General features: G+C 41.1%; 1 protein-coding gene across 2 annotated transcripts in view; it reads left to right on the forward strand.

Moving 5' to 3' along the window:
* The window catches only part of IGF2BP3 (insulin like growth factor 2 mRNA binding protein 3), a 128,131-nt gene that overhangs the window by 95,974 nt on the left and 17,427 nt on the right, over positions 1-14,730 (forward strand). For both annotated transcript variants that reach the window (XM_019652019.1, XM_019652020.1), the window contains exons 6-10: positions 904-1,185; positions 4,653-4,787; positions 6,057-6,179; positions 8,599-8,734; positions 10,261-10,386. In XM_019652019.1, coding sequence (XP_019507564.1) covers positions 904-1,185; positions 4,653-4,787; positions 6,057-6,179; positions 8,599-8,734; positions 10,261-10,386 — 802 coding nt within the window. The remainder of the gene's footprint in view (positions 1-903; positions 1,186-4,652; positions 4,788-6,056; positions 6,180-8,598; positions 8,735-10,260; positions 10,387-14,730) is intronic.

Genomic DNA, 14,730 nt, shown 5'->3' on the forward strand with positions numbered 1-14,730 from the left:
CTCCCTCTCCCTCCCTCTCCCTCCCTCTCTCTCTCTCTCTCTCTCTCTCTCTCTCTCTCTCTCGATGGAATAGTATTCAGCCATGAAAAAGAAAGAAATCTTGCCATTTGCAATAACATGGATGGACTTTTAGGACATTATGCTAAGTGAAATAAATTAGACAGGTCAGACAATGAAAGACAAATACTGTATGATCTCAATTATATGTAGAATCTAAAAAAAGAAAAAACAAGTTCATAGATTCAGAGAACAGATTGGTGGATACCAAAGTGGGGGATGGGGGTGGGTGAAATGGGTGAAGAGAGTCAAAAAGTACAAACTTTCTGGTCCTAAGTAAATCATGGGGTTGTAATGTACAGCATGGGGGCTATAGTTAACAATACTATAGTGTATATTTGAAAGTTGTTAAGAGTAGAACTTAAAAGTTCTCATCACAATAAAAAACAAAATCTGTAACCATGTGTGGCGACGAGCTGTGTATTGTAACTTATGGTGGTGTTCAGTTCACAATACGTACAAATGTCGATTCCTTATGTTGTACACCTGACACGAATGTAATGTTGTATGTCAATTATACCCCAATAAAAAATAAATTAAAAAGTTTGATGAATTATTATTTTTTACTTTCAATCTTTATTGGAAGATGGCAAATATAAGGTTTCCTTTGGAAAATTGTTGGTCTTTTCTTTCCTGTGTGTACTTCAAAGGAAAAGAGAGAGTGTGTGTGTGTTGGGGGCGTAGGGTGTTAAGTGTGTTCTGGTTTTACTGCTTGTTCAGTGGCTTTATTCAGAAGTTCTAGAGCCAATGATCCTGAGTGGAAAAGGTAATTGTTGCTCTTGCTGAAAGGTTTATTATATAGCTTGATTTCTCTTTAGCACCCCCTTGCTCTTTGTCAACTTTCAGAGCTTTAGACAAACTGAATGGATTCCAGTTGGAGAACTTCACATTGAAAGTGGCCTACATCCCGGATGAAATGGCTGCCCAGCAGAACCCCTCTCAGCAGCCCCGAGGTCGCCGTGGGTTTGGGCAGAGAGGCTCATCGAGGCAGGGGTCTCCAGGATCAGTGTCCAAGCAGAAACCGTGTGACTTGCCCCTACGCCTGCTGGTTCCCACCCAGTTTGTGGGAGCCATAATAGGAAAAGAAGGTGCTACCATTCGGAACATCACCAAACAGACCCAGTCTAAGTGAGTACTCCTGGGTGTGTGATGGGTGTTCATGTTTTCCCCTTCGAATCTTAATAACAAAGTATGTTTTTCCGGTACTTGGTGTTTGTCTGAAAATGGGTGTGATCCCTTCTTGTCAGTGCTTGGGAATCTGGGAGAGCCTTGTGATTGATACCTTAGTATTCATTTCACAAAAATCTGGGGCTAAACCTTAATCTCAAAGGGAACCTCAAATTTTCATACATGAATAGAAAACAAATGATACCAAATCCACTCATGATAGGCAAGGCCCTGGCGAACAAAAGGGCTGCTTCTAGGTTGCTCTATGCATCCCCAACCCCCATGATACCTGCTTTTTGTTTTTGGATGTAATTTTCTGGGTCCAGTACAGACACAGTTTTTCAGTCTTGTTTTACTTGAATAAAGAATCATTAGCTGATGGTCTAGATTTATCTCATGTAGCCAGATGGCTTTTTCTTCAGGATGTCGATTGGGAATTTGAATTTGCACATTTTAGGGGTTGGGAGATTCTTGGTTAAACACTGGAGCTAACTTTTCAGGAGCAGAAAGCAGGAGCTATTTGTTATGAGCACGTGGCCTAATGTGTAGAATCTCGTATATGGCAAATGAGTGAAATGTAACTCCAATGCTTCACATGCTAGTTGTTTTGCTTTATTAGCCATCCTGTAGTGTTGTATGTTACTAGTTTGACCCAAAGAAGCTTGGTGATGAACTCTCTCCTCACTCCTAGTTCTGTGGAGCGCTACCAGGTACGTCTCTGGGATTGTGACGGCCACATTTCCTGAAGAGCTGTGAGTGTTCTAGGGAGAAGAGGCTGTGTACAAACCTCTCTTGTGTCACTCTCCACCAAAGCATAGGGAAATGGCCTTGGGCCAGCTACAGAGATAGGGCTGTGGATTGTTTTGCCTTTTAACTTTTGTAAGGAAATGGATTTCATTTGATGTGGTCCAAGGAATTAAGGAGAGTGTTTTTCTGAAAGTACAACTATGGTGCTGTGTTTGTTCCAACAGGCTTAAGAGGGTCTCCATATTCATCGTAGACACTATGCCTGCATTGAATGAACCAGTTGACTGATTTCTCATGCAGAACCGAAAAGAACTGTGTTTAGTGGTGGTGGCGTGCCCACTCCCCTGCTTTGAAGCAGGAGATGTTGGGTGCTGGTTACCTTTGTGCCTAATCAGTGGCCTTGACCTCATAATGTAGCGGGTGGGAAAGACAATTGAACCATAGCCTCAATCAGTTTTAATGTTAAATTTGCCTGGTTTTAATCTTAAAGTCAAAGGGCTTCTTGGTTCCCTTGACCCACCATTACCTGCAGAAACTAATTATTAAATGGTTTTCCTTCCTTGTCGCGTGGCAGATTAGAGTTGTTCCTTTTAAGGATACTCATTTCCTTGTCAGAGGAAAGAGCTTCTGTGATTTAAATTGAACTGTTTTATTTCAGGCAGGAAGATGGAGGATGGAGAGGGAAGGGAAGCCATTTTTGTTATATCTGATGATTCATTTGCAGAGCTCTGCCAGTGGATTTAATTAATTCTTGCCATTGAAACTAGTCATTATCAGATCCTCAGTTTCTGGAACGGTCTCAAAGCGTTACCCTAAGCTGTAAAGCAACGTTCCCTTCTCTTAGAGGATCAGAATAATCCTTAACACAGTGAATGGGTAGAAATAAACTGGAAGGAGGGAGTTCAACATGTTACCTACTGGAAGATAAGCAATACTTAACAGTGACCGGGGATTGAAACAGTGGCTGGAAAAATGGTTCTGAGATTGGGGCTGTTGTGGAAGGCACTGTTTATTGGTTCTTTCTAGTTAGCTCTTATTTTTGGTGGTAGGTTTTACTTCTGAACTATATCTTCAGTTCTCAACCAACATTTAGGAAAACGAAATCCAAACCTCGATTTTGTTGGCATGATGAAGTGGTCATTCTCATGGCTTTATCTGAGTGGCCAAAGGGACTCACAAATGGTTTAATTTTCTCTGAACACACTTTTTTGCATAGTTGATTTCTTTCTTGTATTTTTTCAACAATAGCAGACTTGTTTTGCATCCAATTCAAAATGTACACCTATGCAAATGAAAAAAACAAAGTTACCTTTCATCTCACCCCCTGAGGTAGCCATTGTTAAGTCATTGTTAATGTTGGAGATGTATCTTTATAGGACTTGTTCCTCGTGTCCACTAACAAGTGTAGCTTTAAAGGCGAAATCTCATCATGGTATTGATTGTATTTTTTCACAGGGCATCAAGGACTTTGTACTATGTTGGTACCTGTAATTTTACCACGTTTTTAAACAGCTGTATGATATGGCTATACTGTTATTTAACCATCTCTTCCTGATGGGCATTTAAAATAATTCCTAATTATCTTTCTATCTACTACAAATAGGGCTACCGCGGACCTTCCTATGCCAGTGGTTTTCAACCAGGGGTGACCCTCCCCACCCCTATCCTTTCAGATACTTGGTGATTTCTGGAGACATTTTTGATTATCACAACTAGAAGAGGGTGTAAGCATCTAGTGGGTAGAGACCAGGGATGCTGCTAAACATGCTACAATGCACAGGACAGACCCTCCACAAAGAATTAATCTGGCCCAAAATGTCAATAGTGCCGAGAGTGAGAAACACCACTCTTGGCCCACATATGAAATATCCGTACAAGATGTTACAAGTAGAATTCTTGAGTCAAAAGGTGATAAGCATTTTAGCTTTGGTAGGTTCTACCAATTTGTTCTACCTTCCCACCAAAACTATGTATGCCCAGGTACCCATCCTCTTGCCAAAACTTCATTTTATCTTTCAAAATATTTGCAGGGCTGGAAGAAAATGCACCTTACTTTAATTGGTGTGTGTATCTAATTACTAGTGAGATTTAGCATCATTTTGTGTTACTTGACCATTTGCTTTTCTTTGAAATAGAATTGCCATCTCTTTAGGTTCCATTGCTGTCACTTTTGTCCAGACCTTCCTCTGTGAAGGAGGCAAAATGTAGGGGAGAGTTTTGCAAAAGGAAATAGATGAGCGAAGTCTCTCATACAATGAATAGTGAGAGAATATTGTGCAGAACAGCGAGTTCGACCTGGCTTGTAGGATTCCAACTCCAGCCCCCTTGGAATGAATTCCACTCCCTACTTGTTTTTGAACAGAAGGAAGCTTTTGTCTGAAGGCTCTTTCACATGAGATGTTTGCTCTGTGCCATCTAAAGGGAAGCTTTAAGCAGATACGGATTGGGCAGGATGAAAGATGTCCCTTCTTGGTCAGATTGAGGAAAGAAGGAGTGTTCCTGGAATTAAAATTCATTGCTCGGGCATCCATGTTGACAGTTTATCAAGAGCTTACACTCTTGAGGGAAGTGACTCATCCTCTCTGCCCAGAGGTCCTGTGACTTGGAATTTGGTGTTTATAGACTGTTGTGGACACGTGCATACAGCTCTTATTTTCCTCTCTCCTTATGCCCTCCCGAAGAATTGATGTCCATCGTAAAGAGAATGCAGGTGCTGCTGAGAAGTCCATTACTATCCTCTCTACCCCTGAAGGCACCTCCGCGGCTTGTAAGTCTATTCTGGAGATTATGCATAAAGAAGCTCAAGATATAAAATTGTGAGTAAAGAGGATGAACCTATGAGAGGTTGATATTCGTGCTGTTTTATTTTGAATTTCTATGACACCATCCTTGGGGATTGCCAACAAACATGGGGACTTGCTGTCTCAGTGAGCTACAGAGGTTGGCACTACTGATTTGGTTGTAAAGCATAAGTCCTTAAAATATTTTCACTCATTTGGATATGGGGTGAGCGGTGGTAATGGGGTAAGTCCAGCTGTAGAAAAAGGCGACTGGGGAAAAGAGAAGTCCACCTAAGGTCCAGGAAGTATCTCTGGGATTTAGCCAAGACAGGGACCCAAAATCCCCACTCTTTTACTCTGAGTTCACTGGGGCTCTGTTCTTATCATCAGCCCAGCCCCACCCAGCAGCAGCCGGGAGTAAGGAGGTGGGGAAACCCCTCATCTCGTGCTAAGGTAAACTAGGGATTTATTTGGATGTTCCAGGTTGGAACTCTATCTTCTCCACAGGAGCTGTGAGTGGAGGTTGGGTTTTGTGCTTTTAGCATTCAGCCCAGTGCTACGTGAAAAGTAGAATCCAGAGTAAGGTGCTGGAGTTAGCCCGGGGACCTAGACACCAACATTTAATTTGTAGGGACCTTTAAAACATTAAATATATTTTAGTTATAAGGTGTTATATGGTGCTATAAGATTTTAATTCTTTTATAGTATAGAGAAAAATACAGAAAAAGCCCATCATCCAGATAACCCCAATGACCTTTTATAAACAGTGATATGTGCGAGTATAGGACTCGGAAATCAGAAAGGTACACAATGAAACATGAAACCCTTGCTTCCTGCTCTTACACTCTTCCCCAAAGTGTAACCACTGTCGAGTTTCTTCTGTTTCCTTGTATTAATTGTGCTTGTATCGCCAGGTGTGTATTTTTAAATTTATACTAAAAACATACTATTTTGCATTTGTACATTGTGCCTCTGGTATTGGGGGTTTAGGAATATGGATCTGAGTAGGAAGTATTTTCAGAGAGCTAACAGAACCCATCATTGGAAGATATTCCCTGAGATGAATAAAAGGAAACTGTTTTAAAGATTAACTTCTATTCAAATACTTGTTAATGTTTCTTCACCCCCTCTATTCAGGCATTGCTAGAACGTAGGCTAATTGTCTGCAGGCTTTAAACTCTACCTCGCTTAATGCTTCCTATGGTAGGTAGGAGGTAAATGTTGAATGAATGAATATTGTCTTTCTACCAAAGAGCAGGTTTACTTGCCCTGATTTCATGACTATGTTTTTTTTTTTATTTACAGCACGGAAGAGATTCCCTTAAAGATTTTAGCCCATAATAACTTTGTAGGCCGTCTTATTGGTAAGGAAGGAAGAAATCTTAAAAAAATTGAACAAGACACAGACACTAAAATCACGATATCTCCGTAAGTGCTGCCTTGCTTTCTTTTGAATTAGAAAATTTTCAAATGTTCTTATGCTGTGGATTACATATTAAGCATAGCTTCTCCAATTTTTATAGCTGTTTTGCTTTCTTTTGACAATTTTCAAACACTTTTTAAGCTGTAGGTTACATATTAAGCGCAGTTTCTCCTGTTTTATAGCTGTTTGAGCTAGCCTGTATTGCCGTGCTTTGGTTCTCAAACTCAGTCTATCATCTGTCTGTTTCTAACCCATATTGAAAGCATTATCTATTCTACTGAAGAGGCAGGAAGCCGCTAACACTTTACATTGATATTTCCTAGCTGAAGTTTTGGTTAAATTTTCTGACATACATTCCCAAAGTCGGAGTATATAACTCACTTTATTATCCATCGCTGTGTAACACATTATCCCAACATTTGACAGCTTGAGACAGTAGTAAACATTTGTTGGTCACCTCGTTTCTGTGTGTCAGGAATTCAGAAGCAACTTAACTGGGTGGCCTGGCTTGGGTCTCATGTTGCTGACGAGCCAATGCTGGCTGTTGGTGTGAGGCGTGTTTTACATCACCGAGGCCTCCCCACGCGACTGCTTGGGTGTCCTCAAGACAGGGCAGCTGTTTTCTTCCAGAGCGGACGATCCAAAAGAGAGCAAGGTGCAAGCAGCAGTGTCTTCTGTAACAGCCTCTGAAGTCACACTGTCATTTTTCTAATCGTGTTCACACAAGTCAGCTCGGTTCAGTGTGGAGAGGAGCGCATGCCACTGGGCAGCAGCTCCGGGAGGCTGGCTACCACACGTAGGGTCCACGAATGCTCTGGAATTATATGGCAGGAGGTTTTACTTAATCTGAGGATGAGACTACTGTTAGTTCCCATCAGAGTATCCAGAAAAGACCAGGTGGGAAGAGATTGAGGAACTAAGGCAGGAAAGGTAGGGGAAGACTGAGGCAGCATGTTGGTATAGCAAGGAGTTTTCAAAGAAAGAGGGTGGTAAGAAAGTAGGAAAGTCCTGCTGGATTGTAAAGAAAGAAAAAAAAAGAACCCCACAAAGTGGTAACTATAATAAAGGATCCTACCCTGTCTCAAAGTTTATGCTCAGAAAGAGGAGGGTTTTAAGTGGGGAAAAAAAAAATCTTAAAAAGCTATTCTAGAAGCAGCTATTTAGAAAACTGTAATATAACATGCTTGGCAGGGGAGAGGTGAGGTGGGACTGGAGATTAGAAATCACTTCTTTAAGTAGCCTAAGACAAATAGTCTTATTGTGTAGATGTTTACATTTTTAGCAACTTGTAGAGAGAAAGAAAGTTAAGGAATAATATCCCATTCACCTGGCTCAAGTTTAGCTTAAGATATTCTGCACGTAGTGAAAATGAGAATTGTAACTCTAGGAACATGAAGGAGAGCTGTACCAATATTCTGCATCCTTTCCATCTATCTCCTTAGTCTTATTTTCCATGGGAAGTAGCTCCTACGTGTTCCCTCTCAAGGCTGCTGACTGGCTCACGTGTCATCTGAGTGGATTTGGAAGCTTCAGCAGGACCTGGGTCAAGCAGAGAATATTGCTGCTGCATTCTAACTTGTTAGTGGCCTGAATGGTCATCAAGGGACCATTTTTTAAAAATTCAGTCAAGATGGATTGATTTACATTATTTCCTCCAGCCTGCTTTGATCTAAATTCTAAAATGACTGGCGAAAAGCAAGTGGAGACACATGAATTCTGGTTTGCCTTTTTGGACCGTTTTCATGCTTGTTCCTTGCTTGGTGACCCAGAAAATGCAATTGCGTGAGAATGCCGGTTATGCCTAGATTTGGCCAGTGCAGACTAGGAACGGACTCACTAAAGGTTGTGTGCATCTGGTTCTTGGTTTCCGCTAAAACCGTACCATCCCTCCAATCGTTTTCTTTACATTTCACTTTTAAATTGTGAAAATGGTTCAAACGTAAGTGGGCAAGAAGTACACTATGTTTAAACAAGGGCTTAACTGAACTATGTACACCCAGTAATTTTTATTGAGAAGGTAGGAAGGGAAGCATTTCCTCTCCTGTTCTTGGATTCACGTCTTTTGGGGGCTTACTTATTTTTCCTCATGTTTAACCACTCACTTTTACATACTGCCGGCCTCCACAGTTGGGTTTTTTTGGCTTTTCTTTTTAACTTTTTTTAACATTGGGGAACAGTGTGTTTTTCCAGGACCCATCAGCTCCAAGTCAAGTAGTTGTTTCAATCTAGTTGTGGAGGGCGCAGCTCAGTGGCCCATGCAGGGATCGAACCGGCAACCTTGGTGTTATGAGCCTGTGCTCTAAGCACCTGAGCTAACTGGCCGCCCCCCACAGTTGGATTTGAATTGCCATCTGTGGCTGAACTATTATTGTCTTCCTCCTGTAATTTCCATTCTCTTTCTTTCCCCTCGTTTTCAACCTGCAGGTTGCAGGAACTGACGCTGTATAACCCGGAACGCACCATTACAGTGAAAGGCAATGTCGAAACATGTGCCAAAGCTGAGGAAGAGATAATGAAGAAAATCAGGGAGTCTTATGAAAATGATATTGCTTCTATGAATGTTAGTTTTAATATGAAGGATGTGTCTTTCTTTTGATGAACAGTTACAAGATGTTTTCAATTTTATTAATATTGATTTCTTTAATGGTGTCATCATTAGATGGAGTTTCTAATTGATTTTCAGCACCGTGGTGAGTGCCCAGGGAGCGTTGGGAAGACACAGGCTTTGACATTAGGCTTGGCTCTCTCTGTGACGTTAGCAAATTATTTAGTCTTTGAGACTTAGCTTCCTTATCTGTGAGATGAGGCTAATACCCACCTAAAAAAGGTTGATATTTCCTGCACAATGTTAATTTAGGGAGAGAAGTATAGTGGAATGTGGACTTTAGAGGTGTGTAAACTGGGTTTGAATTCCAGCTCAACCATTTAATAGCTGCGGCTCTATTCTCTTGGCCATCTTATTTGGTCTCTCTGAGCATCAGTTTCCTCTTCTGTAAATGGGACTACTGCCTACTTTACATGCTTATTAGAATTACAGTAGATACAGTATGTAGAAAAGCTGTTATGAATACAAGTTGAAAACTTAGTTACTCAAACCTTGGAGATAAAAAAATCATCTGTGTAATACAACTAAGACAAAAATGAATTGCTGATGTTCCTTAATGGATGGAATGGTACTGAAGATGTAACATTTCAAAAGTACATCTTGAATTTTCAAGTAAATGATTGAAAAAAAATTTCCTCAATTGGGCCCGTCACCTGAAACATTACATCTCAAAGAAGGGAAGATGGAAAAATGGTACCTTTGTGAGAAGAGCCAAGACTGCTAATCATTGTATCCCACCTGACTGCCTGTCTGCCTTCCCAGTATCACTGCTCATCCAAATGTCTGACCCAGTTGGGACTTCTTAAAAGATTCTCAAGTATGCTCAAGTCTCAGCTCTCTAATCTCCTCCTTACTTCCTCAACCCTTATAAAATTAAACCACAACAAAATCCCCTTTGTGGCTCCTGGATCCACTCCAAAGATAAGTTGAGTTACAGCAGTCACATGCAGGTGGCACCTGATTTCCAAACGCCTTGACTTCATTTTAGGCCTTTAGACCCATGACTGCAAATTTTATCCACGGAGTAAAGATCTCTCAATAGCTGGCTCTGTATATCTAGTTTGCTTTTCAGTGGACAAACCTTGCTTGCTGACTTCTTCAACTAATGCACAATTTTCTGTCTGTATTCACCGTGTGCCCACAATATACAGAGTGCACATTTGTCTGAGCGCTGTCAGCTGGTCCTAAAGAAAAGGAAAGCTGTGTTCCCTGCTTAGAGAAACGCCGTGTGGCTTCAGATCAAGGAGGGGAGCAAACAAGCACAAGGATTTTAAAATACCAAGAAATAGAAACAGATATAAACTATCTACTCAAGTGTAGTCATCTGGGAGGGAACACCTGCTTTGTTCTAAAATTCGACTCAGAAAATGATTTTTTTCTATACCAGGCAGGAGGCCACAATCTGAATATTGTCACTTACTAATGCTCACTTACCCTTGATCTTTTATTTGTAAAATGAAGGGCCCTTTTTCCCGTTGCAGCTTCAAGCACATTTAATTCCTGGATTAAACCTGAATGCCTTGGGTCTGTTCCCACCCACTTCGGGGATGCCACCTCCCACCTCAGGGCCCCCTTCAGCTATGACTCCTCCTTACCCACAGTTTGAGGTAAGATGATGTGCCTCGGCCTTCTTTATGGGTGAGTGGGACACAGACTTGGTTACCTTTGGGTAGAGTGACCTGAGATGTGTACTGGGAAAAATCTGAATGTAAAAAAACCTGGTTCCCCTGTGGCCTAGTGTCAGCACATGCTTTCCGGGTCTTGTCAATAGAACCTTATCTACCCCTTCAGAGACAGACACGTGAGTTATTTCTTTTGAAGTTATCAACAGGTGCTTTTAAATATCAAAAGAAAAATTTGAGACTTTGGGGAGGGGGAACGAGGTTACTTATTTTTAAATATTGAAGGAAAGAACTTTTAAAAGTCTTCCTTCATCTTTAACTTCACCTGGAAGTTAACTGCTTTGAAAAGTCAATAAAGAATGGACATCTCACCCCCCTCCCCCCAACTTTGAGTGTTTGTACTTTTTAAAACTATGAGCTCAGGGAGTTTTGTGTTTGTGCAAATGTTCAACAGCTTTTATTTATTTTTTAAACAGGTATAGATTATTAAGAAATAAATCTTATTTTTATATTTGCTTTTTAAGAATAGCCTTTTCCTTGAGGTCAGAAATAGACCAGTGATAGTATGAGAATAATCGCAGCATAGCAGGTACCTTATGCAATCTTTCTTTTTGAAAGTAGTTCATAAGTCAGTTGTATTATCAGTGGTGATTGGGGGAGGCAATCAATCATGTGAAATAAAATTAACACTCTAGAATCTTCCTTCATGCCTTGTTTTTGCATTTCCCCTTCCTGTTTGGTGCTCTCCTTATCATATAACATTTGAGTGGTACCTCCTACCCCAATTTGGGGAAATGTCCAGGTGGAATAGGTTGGGGGTTCCATGATCACACTGCTTAGAATACATGGAGAGTAAAACGCCCCTGGAATTCCACAGAGGACACAGGTCGCTGAGATTGTCCATATTTTACCCTTTTAAGAAGGAGAATTTCCTTGCCTGTCCTTGAAACCACGAGCCTGTTAGGTGTTCTTAGCGTTTGCCCTCTTCTCACAGCATGTGCGCTTGCCTTTCCTGTCAGCAGCCTATCTTTCCCTGCAACGCATCTGCCACTGAACATGTTTGGGCCTGGAAGCCATACTACAAAGCCCATTAATCTAAGGATAGGCCTCAGAATTCCAGCTCTGTATCAAGTGTGACTAGATGCATGATGCGATAAGGGAAGCTTTCCCCCACAGCTAAAGGTGCTGTGAGGTCGCTGATGCATCTGCACCTCGATGCTAAAGGGCTGAGGGCCCCGGGGTTTGTGTCACCGCAGGTCAATCTACTCTTTGCTCTCGGCTTGCTGTCTCGCTGGCACAATGAAGAAACTGAACTAAGTGAATTATTTCTAAGTCAGAACTTGCCTTTCAGGTCAAATGTTGCTAGTTTTTACAGAATTGAAGAATATGAAAAGTTTAAGAAGAGGGTAAAAGTGAGCCTAAAATAGGAATTTGAGAGTACATGGACCTGACTTGACTTCTAATATGCCTGCTAGTGTCTTTATTACAAATAGATGCATTTCTCATATGATTGCGTTTAGGGCAGACATATCTCGGATAGTTTTGTGTAAAATGACATTTACTGAAAGCCACAAGGAGCTGATGACTTAAAGGGACTCCGTGCTAGAGAAGTTCTCATCTAATCTACATTTCCGCTAGCAGTCCTAACCTAGGTTTCTCTTTGGGCAAGTCACTTAACTTCTCTGTTCCTCACTTTCCCAGTTTGTAAAATGATCTGTCACTTTAACTCTTTTCTCTCTCTCTACTGGTTACATGTCATGTTCCCATCAGTAAAGCCTCTCACATTACGAGTGGTAGCATTTCAGAACATTCTTGGACGTTATCTGCCTTGTACACGTAAGTGGATGCTTCAGTAGTAAAAATGCCTAAATTGAATTGCTAGGTAGCTATTTTTTAATCACACAAATAAAAGAATATGAATAGTCTCTGAATTTAGTCAATTTTCCAATTTAATGACACGGTTCTGTGGATTGGGTTCTAATGCCGTTAGAAAAATTAAGATTGTTTTAAGAGAAGGGAGATCATACTAAGAACTTATATTTCTGAGGCACTTTTACAATTTTAAATGCCTGAGTGACTTAAACGAGTAGCAATTTTGTTTTATATTAAGAATGGAAGAAGGAGGTCGATGATCTTTGTTTTACTGAAAGTGAGCCAAGAGTAGGATGTAAGGAAGACCTCGCTGGAATACGTGATCGTTGCTTCTCTTGGGATTTTAAAACTAAATCACGTAGGTGCGATTGGAAGCAGCCAGTGAGAGCAGGAGAAGATGCGGAAGCTGCCCGCAGGAAAGGCGGAAACACCGCACGAGGGCAAGAACTCGGAGCCCCTAATGGCCTGGTGGTTTCAAGCGCAGCAAAAGGAATTCTGATTCGTAAAGGGATAAAACGTGGACAGTCTTAACAATCCATGTTCTCTGCATAGTTCCGATGAATATTTTACCCTACATGTATTCTAGGTGGTGATAAAATGGAATCCCCCACTTTGCACCAAACATCCTTCTGTATTGGTGTCGTAGTTAACATTAAATGCTAAGAAGAGATGCAAAGCGGTCACCTACCCAGCTGGAACGGTCGACAAATGCTGCATATAGTGCATGTGTTTGCTGAAGATGAGTGCTTATTAATGAGAACATTGTACAATTTTGAACTTTTCTTCTTGAGGACATTCACCTTGATGTTCACCACAATATCATCAGAAATTTGGCAGAATACTATTATTTCATAGGCAGTCCATATTTAAGCTTCCAGTTACCCCAATAATGTCCTCTATATCTGTGTGTTTTCAATCAAGAATCCAATCAAGGATCAAACATGGCATTTAGTTGTCATGTCTTTACTCTCTTGTTTTATCTTTAACAGCACTCCCTCCCCAGTCACCATTTTTCCTTCTTTATGGTATTGACAAATCCAGGATAGTGGTTTTATAGCTCGTCCCCTAATTTGGATTTGACTGACTTCCTCCACATGATGAGGCTCAGATCCTACCTTCTATTGGGGCAGGAATATCATCTCAGTATGTCACATTGGGGAGCAGATGATGTCACTGTGTCTCATTATTGATCATGTTAAGTTTGATCATATGATTAAGGCCATGTCTATTTAATTTCTCCATTGTAAAAATTGTGACTAAGAAATAATCAGTAGTATTTTGAGAATGTGTGAGTGTTTTGTTCAACAGTTTTCCACCCAGTGGGTTTAATATCCATTGCTGACATTTGCCCAGATCATACAGTACTGTCTTTATGTCTTTATTCTTTTACAGTATTAGTTGGCAATCTTCTGCAAAGTAGAGCCATCTCCCTGCCTTACAAGGAAGAAAATGATTTTTGTTATTTACATTAGAATTTCCCCAGATCTTTTGAGTTAGAGCACAACCACTCCCCCCGACCCCCTCACCTTGCAGTCAGGGTTGGGGGTGAGATCCAGGCATCATAATTTTGGAAAACTCCATAGATGACATCAGTGTGTAGCCAAGGTTAACCACAGCTGTCCTGTTTCTTAACTGGTTAAGAGCCTGTCCCCCACCTTGGACCAAAAATGAATCAAAATCTCAGTGGGAATGGATGGAAGCTGGTTTTGTAAAGGTTATCAGGAGCTATTCATTACCCATTTATTGTCAAGAACTACTATTCTGCAAGGAATGTTGACTGGTCTGTGGAGGTAAATGTTGGAAAGAATATCTCCTATCAAGACTAATGCTTGGGAGACAATATTTGGAATAAGCACACACCACTCATGTATGTCCCTCTTTATAACTTGTTTGAGGCATTATTTTAAAGCGTAGTGGAAAAACTCACCCCTTTTTCTCTGCACCACCTGTCACTCCAACACACAGGCAACTATCAGGCCAAAGCCATCTGTGGGATGCTGCCATATGTCTGTTTTCATGCTTCTAAATATATTTTGGCATGCTGTGTTATCAGGATTAGGTTTGGCTGTGTGCTACAAGTTTAAAAATGTGGTTTAAATGAGTTTTCCTTTTTCAAGAGAAGAGTTGGAGGGTAGTTCTGGTATTAGTTCTGCCATGTCCTCTAGGACTGGTGCTGCTATTGGCTCAGCAGGCTGTCTCCTGCCCAAGATGACTGCTCTAGCCATTGAGTCTGATTCCAGCCAGCAGGAAGGGTGAAGGATCAAAAATTGGCATCCACCTCACTTAAGGACACTGTTTCACACTTCCACTGGTGTTGTGTTTGCTAGAACATAACACCTGGCCACGTCTGCCTGCAAGGGAAGCTGGGGAATGGAGTCGATAGGTCAATAGGTGCCGAGGGCAGTTATTTGACTGTGCTCGCCCTAGATTTAGCAGTATTACCTATTAAAGGACTCT

This window comes from Hipposideros armiger, unplaced genomic scaffold, assembly GCF_001890085.2.
Source record: "Hipposideros armiger isolate ML-2016 unplaced genomic scaffold, ASM189008v1 scaffold_171, whole genome shotgun sequence".
NCBI classification, from domain to species: Eukaryota; Metazoa; Chordata; class Mammalia; order Chiroptera; family Hipposideridae; genus Hipposideros; species Hipposideros armiger.